Raw genomic sequence first — 12744 nt, 5'->3', positions numbered from 1 at the left:
GTGGTTTCACAATGACGATTCAATATGCTTAGTCACACTGTAAAGAAATAATGTTGGGTGAACTCAAAATTTAAAGTAAACAAAATTCAATAACATTTCAATTTGGGCAATTCAACTAAATGTTTTGCTGAGATAAGAGTTTACAGTTGTCCCTTTTCTTGAACCCCAACTTAAAGATAAATGTAAAAACGATGCCATGTCAGTAAATCATATTTTCCAGTTTTTCCAACTTAAATGACCGTTTTAGGCCCAAAAATCTAAGTTGTGTTTTGTACAGTGGACCAACGTGCACCTATTTGCATCTGTCCTAATGCCCGCAAAGAAATTCAAAAAACATTTCACCAAAAGAAGTATAACTTTGGTCTCAAAGTTAATTTCACAAAAAGTATTTAGTGTACTGTACCTGATATTCCTAGTAAAGTTTTGATTTGATTGGCCTCTGCAATACCAGCTTTTCCCCTCGCGGCAGGACTGGAATGGTTGTTGGGCATACTGGGCAAATGCCCGGTGGGCCGGTGTCTTCAGGGGCTGTCGGTGCAATTAATTAATTTTTTCAATTAATTTTAAAATAAAAGTGTCCCTCCATTTTTGCCCAAGGGCCTGGCCCACAAGCAGAGGAAGCAGCCCATTAAACAAATTGACAGTGTTGACAATAAACATCAATGGCAGAGATAATGGTTATCAAGAGTCACACGCACACACAATAGCTATCATATATGCTGACATCACGACGTGCTCATTCATTCGCACGTGCGGGCCTGTGAAAATGCCAATCCTGATTTCTTGTCCAGCCCGGCCTTACAATAAGAAGCGTCACTAGATTTTATGGACAGAGAGGGCCAAGCTCCCAGGAGGTGTATAGGATGTGTACAAATCCAGCGCGTGGGCACATTTCACAAGCAGCTAATGAAGACTGATAATACTGTGGAAAAGTTTAAAGGGACGGTGGGGCTGGGATGGCCATGTTTTCACTAACAATTTAATTTTATATATTTTTTGATCAGGAAAATGAAAAGAGTTGCCATTTTCTATTTTATCCATTCATTTTGGAGAAATTAGGAAATAAGTGACTCCATGAATAAGGCCCCTTGATAATGAGCACAATGGCCGCGCCCCCTACCGTTCTATCCTTGTTCGGCCGGAGTCACGGGAGGAACCAATTCCAAACCCCCCATTGGAAATCATTATACTTTTATTGCTTATAACGTCCAAAAACGGCGCCCAGCTGTCTTTGGGCAGTAGGCGGGGGACACCCTGAATTGGTTGCAAGCCAATCGCAGGGCACACAAACACAAACATCCGCACTCACAATCACACCTAGGGGCAATTTAGAGAGTCCATTCAAGTTACCATGCATATTTTTGGAATGTGGGAGGAAACCGGAGTACCCGGAGAAAACCCACGCAGGCACAGGGAGAACATGCAAACTCCACACAGGGAGGCCGGGGCCGGGATCGAACCCACGACCTCTGAACTGTTGAGGCGGACGTGCTAACCCGTCGACCACCGTGCCGCCCCACTTCAACATATCAAAAGGATTAACCTCTCCGTGGCTGATTTATATGAGAATGAGGAAATGTGGAAGTCAGCAGAGCTACGTAAATTTAGGCTGGGACGAGCGTACACTGCTTCTTTGCTTTAAAAAAATAAAATAAAATAAACTGCCTCTTTGCTGATCACGGTTAGAACGGGCGAGGCATTAAACACCAGTCAGGATATTTACAGGATATTTACAGAGACTGAAGTGGGAATGAGTAGACGTGCACATTTATTTGGATGAGGAATGGTCCCAGTTTTTCGACTTTCAACGCGCCGTCCAATTTGGAAGGAAACAGCCGAAATGGCACGTTCCAATGCGGCCACACTCGGCTGTGCAGTAAGCCTCGCTGTAACCTTTCGTTCGCTGTTCGATGAGGGCCTTTGTCACTCTCACGCTGCTTCACTCAGGCAAAAGGTGGCGGCTGCAAGCAAAAAGCAGGGACACCGCGCGCGACTGCTTGCGAGGCGACATGAAGACACAGGGTCATCTTCACCTCCACATGCTGGGCGGACAGTAAGGAGCTAATGTTGTTGTGCTAACGCCTTTTGTTTTAACGACCTGAAGCTAGTTGTTGCTATTAGCCGTCCCACTATCCTACCTTTAGCCGGGGAGGGAAGAAGGGGACGTAAAGCTCCAATCTGCCTGCTTCAAGCCGCCGTCTCTCTCCCTCCTGAGACACGAGTTTGGCGTCGCTAAATGTCCGAAACCAGTCGGGGTTCGAGTGTGCATTCATGCTCTTGTCCGCGTCAGCTTGTGAAAGTGGAGGAGCAATCGCCACGGTATTTTTGATTTTGTGGAGGTGATCATGATGAGATCACGTTTTATTTCAATAAATCCAAACGATTGTGCAAAACACTTTTATACTTTCACAGGTTGAAGTGGACAAGAGTAGTAATGTGCATCTGCATTTTGGTGGCGATCGGTCACCGTTTTAGACAACAGAACTGACAAAGCGAGCAATATTACCACGCATTCCTTCCTCGCGTGACGTAGACCGCTGGGACCGAAAACAGGAAATTTGTCGTAAACCTAATCACAAAAAAAGACCTTAAATCACTACAGTCTTTTGAGGTGGGCATTTTAATAATAATTTCATTGTTACATGCAAACCTTTTATATAAGTGCCAATGTTAAGCTCGCCCAAGTGTCCATTTAAAGTGTGGTGTTTTAAATACAGTGCACAAACACAGGAAAATATTATTTGTAGCATTAACAACCAAAAAAAAGAGAAAATCTGTACACATTGTTACAGTGTACATTAAACTGAACGCAAAAAAAGGGTCACTGTGTTGTCACAAAGTAAGCCAAGCCCATAATTTTCAATTAACAAAAACATTACAGAGAAAAATTTACATTCTAGGACTTATCTAGTAATGCAATCAAAATCAAATTAACAGCTGCAATCGCCAGCTACTTGGTGGGTGGAAGTATCAAAGCATTCCATCGGAATTTAAGGGTGGCTAATCGGTTGATTACTGTATTGTGACTGTGCATAGAGGTTAATCACATGACTATAGCTCGCAGCACAATCAGTGTTTGCGCCAAAGTACTTTTGAAGTTGCAGAAATTACATATTGGCGCACATGTGCCTAAATGGTTGAAGAAAAATATTACTCATGACGTTTTAATTCAATAACAAAAGTAATATTAAAGTGGTAGTCTTGAAAATATCTGGAACAGCCTAATTTGGTTTTAACTATTGGCTCTCTCCAGTTTATAATAATTACTTTCCTCAATAAAGTTTCAAGTAGTACAATTCTTATGTAATACACCTTGCCTGAAATGTTTCATATTTCATATCCATATTGAGTTGCACAAGATTCCCAGACTTCATCACAAATGACTTTCTTCTGTGAACTCCTTAAGACTCACGTTCTGGCGTCGTGCTCTTAGGCAGGAGCTAATTGTTACTACCAGCAGGAATGAAGGGTTACTTTCTTGAAAAACGTCCATCCTTCTCGTTGTTTTTCTCTCTTTCCTGCTTTTAATCGCAATGTTTTCTAATACGGCAAGCATCAGTGTAGTAATGGCACAGATTTATATATGGCAGGACTAACAATGCCGCTTACTCGCCGTAGGGTGGAGTGAAGCCACTGTTGGCCATCTTTACGCTGCCATATATAAATCCGTAAGTTACCACTGCAAGCAAGGCCGCAGGGAAATCATGGACTGGGTTTCTAGTGAATAAGGACGTTGTCTATCTGATTAAGTGGAATGGATTGGATAACAACAAGTGCTCTTTACCTTAAGACGTATGTCCAAAGTCCGGCCCGGGGGCCAAATGTGGCCCGCCTTCAAATTGGATCCGGCCCGCAGCCTCTGTCATAAAAATGAATATCGTCTGGCCCGTAGCCCCGTTGACAAGCATATAAAAGACCCTCTAAATGCAATTTCACATTTACACACAAGAGGGCAGCAGCACTCTGTCCAACTCCATAACTCTGTGTGACTCTTGCCGAACAGTTTCTAAAATGGCGCCATTGAATAAAAAAAGAAAAGTCGACAATTTGAGGAAAGGTGGAAATTGGACTATTTTTTCACTGAAATATGTAACAACTGCCTACCTCATTTGCAAGGAGACTGTTACTTATTTTCCTGTTTTTAAATCTAAAAGTACAGTGAACATTTATTTTCAACTATATTTCAAATTAACCCCTGGCTTGTGACTATGATATGTAATATGTCGGCAGTCGGGAAGTCGGTATGGGCCATCTGCTTGGTGTAGAGCGCACTGTCGAAACGTCGGAGCCGTTGTCGGGGATCCGTTTGGCCTTTCTGGCTGATTCAACATATAGAATCAGGTCAGGCTGTTGTGAAAAATCATCACTCTGATTGGTTGCTAGCTAGCAAATCATTGCAAACAACCAGTGAAGAAGAAATTTAGAAAGGCTCATACAGGTTTTGCGCATTTTGTACTTTATGTAGATCTCGTTGCACGCATATTGATGATATGCCCACCTGGATGGAAGAAAGTGAAAAGGAATTCATCAGCATGACTCAGGAGAGGTCACCCTTGTACTTATAACAGCTGAGATTGATTCTCACCCCCTTCTAGCACTTTAACAGAAACTAAGCGTAATTGTTCACTCGTGCTTACTAAACATCATTGGCTTTCTTTTCAAATCTATCTTACGTTAACCGGCAGGAGCTCTTTATAGTATCCGTCCTTGTGAAACAAGAGGAGTAAAATAATACAGTTGTTACAGACAGGAATTGGACAAGATACAAAAAGCCACAAATTCAAAATGTATCTTTGTCTTCCATTAAAAGAAAAGACAAGCAGCTACTGAATATTTTTTCTTTTCCCTTGTTGGTTGCTCCTATTTTTGTCTAATTGCGCCAAAAACGAATTTACTGCAATTGAGAGACAACCATGTATTTTAGAATTATTTTGAAAATCACTTTTTTTTTTTTCATTAGTCCTAACCTTGATCATTTGGGACTGATTTCAAGTAAAACTGGTCCACCATATGTGTGCAGTTTGTTGGAGAGGGACTTGGGATTGCTGTGGAGTACGTTGCCGAAAGTATGTTCCACTGAATGTATTAATATGTTTGTTCATTATGTTAGTGGTTAGTAAGTGGTGCAGTAGTAAATTTAGGGAGTCATCTCAACGGCCACATTGCTGTTGTTACTTCCCAAAGATGTATAGTGCCCCATTTTGGGGGATTTTGATTTTAGACTATGTGGACTTTTCAACTGTGGTCAAATGTATTTTGTTTGTATGGGACTACTGCAGTGTTTTGGAGCTGAATGGTAACGTGGCTTTGTAAGAGGAGCCTGCCATTAAGGAAGCCTTGGTTGTAAAAGGGATTATGCATATTTATCCACTGAGATGTTGCATGTTTCCTATCACAGTCACAGCTAAATGAAACTTTTCAAGTTCAAGGCAAGCAGTATGTGTGTGCCTATATTTAGGTTCTGTTTTGTCTGGGGAAAATGACAGACTTAGCTGCTATCAAGATGACTCACAATTTGGCTTTCGATTGTTGGTGTTTGTTTACTCATTTGGAACCCACCACTTGGAATTAGAGCACCAGTGATACATATTGTTATTTTGGATCTGCCATTTTATGGTTAAATAAATACATATTTTCCTTATTTATAAAAAAAAAAAAAAAAAAAAAAAATGAACGCAATACATATTCATATACAATTTTATGTGGTAAAAGTAAGGTCTGGGAAAAGGAAGTGGAAGTGTGTTCTCTCTACTTAAAGTGGAAGTTTGTGGAATATGAGTTAAGCAGCAGGACCCCCGTTTTTAGCCATCTCAGGGGGTGGCCATTTTGTCACTTCTTTCGACTGTAAATGACATCACAGTTACTAAGGGCTCAAGTAACAGCCAATCATGGCTCACCTGTTTTCTGGAGCTGAGCCATAATTGGTTGTTAACTCGGAAGATGGAGCACATAACCCCAATTCTGGCCTCCCGTCACTGGCTCCCAGTGCATTTTAGTGTTCATTTTATAAGATGCTTCTATTTGTTTACAAGTCTTTAAATGGCCTCGCCCCAGCGTACCTCTCCGAGCTCCTCCACTCGAGTTGCTCGAGGTGCAGAGGACTAAGCGGTACCTCAGAGGGGATCGGGCCTTACTTGTTGCTGGTCCTTCCCTTTGGAATGACCTTCCATTAAATGTTAGGCAAGCCAGGGGGCTCTGTCCACTTTTAAAACCTGTTTGAAGACACATTGTAAATAGTATTTTGTGTTAATTTATGACTTTTACTTGTTTTACATTACATTATATTATTGCTATTTTGTTGTGCTATGTAAAGTGCTTTGTTATAGCTGTAGCTGTTGTGAATTGTATTATATCAATAAAGTTGTATTATATTGTATATTGAGGCCTGAGCAACTATGATGTCATTTTCAGTTGAAAGCAAGTGCAAAACGGCCACCCCTGAGAAGGAGAAAAACGGGTAGATTTTACTGCTTAACTCATATTCCATACATGCAACATTAATCAGAATACCATGTTTCGACTAGTGGGCCTACATAAAACATATTCGTAAATAAAATGTTTGGGTTGACTTCCGCTATAAGCTTCATGGCTGGTAAGTTGTGACATTGCCTAGTATGTACACTAAACAGCTAACGGTGTGTGAGTTATTAAGAGTAATGCATTTTCTGGTAAAAGCTACAGGTAGGGGTGTATTCCAAAAGCTTCAGTTTCAGTGTACAGTATTGGGTTGGTTATAATTAGTTTTTATTAACAATTAATGCCAATGCCACAAGTGAGTTTAAAACGTACAGCAATTGGGTGGAAGGGATAGCGGTTAGGATTATGGATATTCATCTAGATGAAGACACTGATCATGTTAATAATTTCTCATAATAATGATCAACAATGATTTAAAAAGGTAGGAAACACATGATCAATATGCTTTACACATTCTTTCTGTAAATCAAGTTTGCAAATGAACATTTCGAACATTGCTCCTGGGAAATCACAATGTCCAATTACTGGAGAGGTACTTTTACAACGGGCCCTCATTTGGTCCTTGGGGGCTACCTGGTGCCCATGGGTTGGTGACCATAGCTGTATGGTGTAGGAGCCATTATGTAGGAGCCAAATATGTGCTTCAATACCATCGCCGTTTGTTCAGAATCAGGTAACTGACACGACTTTCTTTCCATTCACCCTGCCTGCTGCCCCATGGCGCTTTATACACAGTTGGACGCTGAGCGTCTACTGCTTGGATGAGACATCGTAGAGTGGGTTGTTCCACTGCGCGAAACTGGACTGTCATTGGATGAATGCTGGCTTTATCCCACCCATCGGATGCTCAATGTCTCTTGAGGTCTATGGGGCAGTGGACTGGCCCGGACACTCGGCTGCTGAGTGATGATTGGATGATCTGTCTGAGGGTGAATCCTACTTTGATTGACAGTGAAATAAGTGAATCGGCAATCTTGAAGTATAATCTCTACCATAGCATTTTCCAAGTTTTTTATTCTGGTGTTCTGAATTGATCTGGAGACTTTCCCAGCGACTTTGTCTTTGCGTTTTGTTTGGCGACTATCTTCTGCCACTCTGCTGTTTCTTTCCACAAAGAGCAGCAGCAGCAGCTGGGGAGCTTCTCCTCCTCGTCACAACCGGAGAGTAGAATTTACTTACTTACTTACTTATAAATAAACAAATAAGCACATTTATTATGTAGGCCAGTAAAAAAGAGTTTCCCCTCTTTGAATGACCAGCAGGCACCACGAGTATGTACTATCTAGTTTTCTAAAAAAAAACACCTCTAAATTATCCTTCTGAAAAAAATGTTCCCGTTATTTTTTTCGCTAAACATCGTGTCTCCTGTGACATAGACCGGTTCACAGAGCACAGCATCCAGCAGCAAGGACCTAATCATAGAAACTAAGGTTACTGAGGATGTAAGAAATTTACATACAGTTAAATGCACACCAGCACACCACAAATCACACATTTCTTAATTAATTTGTCTTTAATAATGTGGCATTTAAAAGTTACCACTTACACCTTTGGAGTGTTAATAATGTTAGCATGGGTAATATATTAATTGATATTTGTGTGTGTCTGTGTGACGGGGTGTATCTGTGTGTGTGTGTGTCAGCAATGTGAGTTCTGCAGGTGAGGAGGCTCGCAGGAGGATGAGGGAATGTGAGGGTTTGACAGATGCTTTACTCTACGCCATCCAGACTGCACTGGGGAGCAGTGAGATTGACAGCAAGGTAGCACACTACACACACTCACACCACACAAAGACAGGTACACACACAACAAACAAGCAAGAAGAATTAGAACAAATACACAGATACAAATATGCTAAAACAGTTAAGACAGCAAGCAGAGACTGATACAAATGCATCAAACACATTTACGAGGAAAAACCCTACTACTATAAAGAGTTATTCATTTTGTTTTAAACTGATGCCATTTAACCTAAGTCTGGTTTTGTCTGTATGTATTTCTATTGAATCTGCCAGGTTCACACCGCAGGTCTTGATGCTCAATTGCAGGTCCTGCAAAAATGTTTTGTGTAAGCTAAAAATTACAGCAAAAAATTTTAAGGCCAGTCTATCACCAACAATTTAAGTCGTTCCTTTATTTATAAACATGTCAGGAATGATGGCTTGAGTTGCAAAGTTTAATACAAGTTGAATGTACTATCATCTTGTCCTCATCATTAGTTTGTAAATAAAGAATTTAAGCTGTAAGCGAAGGATGCTTATCATAAGAGCAGCAGCTTGCTGCTGCGATTTGCCGCGATTTATATATTATCCGATTAGTCGACTTATCGCGACTACTGTTAGTGATTAGTCGACTAGCAAAATAATCGTTTGTGGCAGCCCTAGTGTTGATACAGCAGATAAGACCGAGGTTGCATTTCTAATGTAATATGAACGCTTACACAAAACATTTTTGCAGGACCTGCAATTGAGCATCAAGACCTGCGGTGTGAACCTAGCCTTACATTTCCTTACATTTCACTACAGCACTGCAGCACTGTCACTTACTTATTATTTTTTCCTCTGTACTATGTACGGGTTCAAATGAGTGTTCCTCATACTTTTTACGTAGATGTATGTTGGTGTGTATATACATGTGTATGTACACATGTTACTGTGTATATTTACAAAGGTTTGATCCTGAATGTTTGCCGTTAATGTTATACATTAATGGCTACATTATGCCGCCGTCCCCGTTTTACCTATATCTTTGCTGCTGTAACACTGAAAATTTTCCCACTGCGGGATCAATAAAGGCCTTCTTATCTTATCTTATCTTAATTCTTTAGTGCGTTTTAAAATCGAACCAAAACTATACACTATGCAGAGTTGCACTAATACAGTGAAATTATCTATGAATACAAAAGAAGTACTTGTATACATATTTCACTCTTCTTGGGTACCAAGACTTTTTTTTTTCTTTTTTAAAGGAAGTTAGTGAAATCAGAGGAGTAAATTGGGCAAATGCACTGTGCTAAAGAAAACTAAAATAAACACTTGTATTGGTTTTTTAATTTTGTGTTAATTTAAACTTTATCCAAAAGGTTTTGTTATTCTTTTCACTAGTGTACATAATTTAAAAGTAGTAAATTGATCCACACAATCAAAATGTGGTATGCACTTGTAACAAAAAAAGGAAGACCTTTTTTTTTTCACTATAACATAGTATATTACAACAAACTTAATTATGGATTTTATTGGTATGTGATGCCGATGAGTGGCACATATGCCGTTTTTGTGTTGAGTGCTGATATTTCCCAGTTCATGAACGCATCACTCCGTTCGCGAGTGAGAGAGAGAGAGGGAGCAAGCGTGCGCTTCCTTCTTCGATGTCCACCACGGGCATAAACACACAAAGTTTTGGTTGTTAATCAACGCGAGTTTACTGAATAATGGCTGATTAATCAATAGAAAATGCTATGACATGTTAGTGTACCAAATAGGAGCGTTACATCAAACACACCGTAACGTGTGTATGCTAACTGCCGTTAGCTTCTAGACACAACTGTGCCTATGTCAGATATAAAATCAGGCATAAGCCATAACTTGCTTGCTTTTTTTAAATGATTGGGCATCCCCATCGTGCTCCCATGAAAGTTAGGTTTGCATTGTATTGAGTATATTTGGTGAAATGCGCCGTAACTTTCGGATTCTGTTGCCAACACGAATTAGGTTTACACTACTTTACCCAGAATGCTTCTGTTTACATCACTCGGATTACCACCACTGTGCGTTGCAGATAGGAAAACAGCCAGCGGGAGAAGATCGAGACGCTGCAGTCTCGAAAGAAAAATAATGTGCCAAATAAATAAAGATATAAATAAACGACGCGTCGACGATTAAAATTGAATGCGAATCCGACTCTTTTTCTCCACCTTGGTTTACAGTCAAGATGGGATAAATGTGATTTTTTTTTTTTTCTAAATAAATAACTGCGTTTAAAGATACTCACCTCCTCCAGACAGTTCAGGGTGTTTTTCATTTCTCTGTGACACAAGCTAAACCTCTAACGTTAGGTCTCTAGTTTAACATGGCTCAGTCCAAACTGTACAATCAAAAATACAACTCCGGTTTCCTCCCACATATCAAAAGCATGCTTGGTAAGTTGATTGGACATTCTAAATTGCCCCTAGGTGTGATTGTGAGTGCGGATGTTTGTTTGTCTCTGTGTGCCCTGCGATTGGCTGGCAACCAATTCAGGGTTCCTACTGCCCGAAGATAGCTGGGATAGGCTCCAGCACGCCCGCGACCCTTGTGAGGAGAAGCGTTGAAAATGTCTTGCTTTCTATCACGACACAACTGATTTCTTTCACGACACAACTCTAATAGTTGAACAAACTTGCCCTTTTTGGGGTCTCCTGAAAAGTGACTATTTCAGAGGTAGAAGGTTTTTGCCTGAGGCCTGTGATATATTATTTGTTCATGTTTGCTCATAAACCTCTGTGTTTGAGCTGGGGTGTGTAGACTTTTTATATCCACTGTATATATATACTTTACGAATCTCTGCACTCATGTCTGCATGTATTCATTTTTGGCAGTATACAGTATATACTGTGGTAGGCCTGTGTTTGGGTAAGCAGGTCTATGCATCTTTAAATTTTATCATCTTTTCAGCATAATCCCACCTGCTTGCCATCTGTCTGTGCTTTATCACAATTCCCCCTTTGTGTTCCACCTTTGTGTCAATAATGACTTTGCTCTTCTCTTCTGTATTCATCTATGTCAGACTGTTGAGAACTGCGTGTGCATCCTGAGGAACTTGTCATACCGTCTGGCTGCTGAGACATCTCACAACCAACAAGGAGGGTCTGAGGAACTTGATGGTCTCTTATGTGACACTGGTGGGAAGGATGCAGAAAGTTCAGGATGCTGGGGCAAAAAGAAAAAGAAAAAGAAGGGACATGACCAGGTCAGAAATTTCATTCTTTATTATTGTATATCATGACTCAGGGTATCCTGCTGGCCAAAAATAACATTCATAATAGTACCATTTTCACATTACTTACAACACTGCCAGTAGTATAGATCTGGAATTAGCTGGCTGTTGGCTGTCCAGTGCTATGACACTAATTAATGTTTGACTCATCAAGGTATGCCTATTCATTTATCTGAACTCAAGAAGATTATTGGATGAACTATTTGGCTGTGCTTCAACTGTTAACTCAACTCCTGGATCATTTGCATAATTGGATAATTGCACTACCGATATTCAAATACAATACAATACAATACAATACAACTTTATTTATATAGCGCATTTCATAACAGCTACAGTTGTAACAAAGCACTTTACATGAACAAAATAGCAATAATACACCAACAAAGACAGTGAAAGCAATACATTAAAACACAAAATTATTATATATAGTAGACACCAGAAAAAAGCAGAAAAGTGTCACATCGAGTCAAAAGCCAAAGAATACTAATGTGTCTTCAAATGAGTTTTAAAAATGGACAATGAGGGAGCTTGCCTAACATTTAAAGCAAGGTCATTCCAGAGGGAAGGACCTGCATCATAATCGTAATACCACTGAATTGAACCAAATCGAATCGTTCCACTTTAAATCAAACTGTCTTTGAATGGTATCGCGCCCCATATATCGAGATATGTGTCGAAACATCATTTATTGGAGAGATTCACTTTGTGACTTTCACGTCAATTAGCCCTTTCAAGTCTATCATCCTTTGACCCAAGAATCAGGGTGAATTATAATGTGGCTACAGCGTGGTCGGTGGCTGTCGTGGAGGACGAAAACGTACTTGGCTCATGGTTGATCCATGGGCACATAGGACTGGGGGAGGCCATAGCAAGATGTAAGAAGGGGACGAAAACGTCAGCGACCCCCATGGAACACGGCCGGTTTAGAGGCTGCAGACCAGGGGGCTATGGCATCCGAGAAGAAGTCCCCCGAGACACATAGTGACTGATCGTAAGCCATCTCAGCAGAAGAGGCCTCGAAGGTCCTCCTTGGGGGCAGAGAGGAGACCCAGCATGACCCACGGGAGACGGTCGGCACAGTTGTTGTGCGTTAGGCTGGCCCGCTGAGCAACTTTCATAGAACGATGAAGTTGCTCACAGAGCCCATTGCCTGGTGGGTTGTATGCCATAGTTCTGTGAATCTTCACCCCCAGACCCTCAGCAACTGCTCACCAAAACTGTGACATCAACTGTGGGCCCCTGTCAGAGGCGAGGTCAGCTGGTGTGCCAAAGCGGGTAACCCTGGCTGTG

At 40.8% G+C, this 12744-nt stretch overlaps 1 protein-coding gene across 9 annotated transcripts in view; it reads left to right on the top strand.

The window, feature by feature from the left end:
* The window catches only part of ctnnd2b (catenin (cadherin-associated protein), delta 2b), a 166315-nt gene that overhangs the window by 133807 nt on the left and 19764 nt on the right, over positions 1-12744 (top strand). For all 9 annotated transcript variants that reach the window (XM_086042890.1, XM_086042891.1, XM_086042893.1 and 6 more), the window contains 2 exons: positions 8120-8237; positions 11242-11424. In XM_086042890.1, coding sequence (XP_085899016.1) covers positions 8120-8237; positions 11242-11424 — 301 coding nt within the window. The remainder of the gene's footprint in view (positions 1-8119; positions 8238-11241; positions 11425-12744) is intronic.

This window comes from Filicampus tigris, chromosome 10 (assembly GCF_054856515.1).
Source record: "Filicampus tigris isolate MCC_2025a chromosome 10, RoL_Ftig_1.0, whole genome shotgun sequence".
Classification (NCBI taxonomy): domain Eukaryota; kingdom Metazoa; phylum Chordata; class Actinopteri; order Syngnathiformes; family Syngnathidae; genus Filicampus; species Filicampus tigris.
Note: the sequence above shows the minus strand (reverse complement) of the source record. Positions and strands in the feature narration are given on the sequence as shown.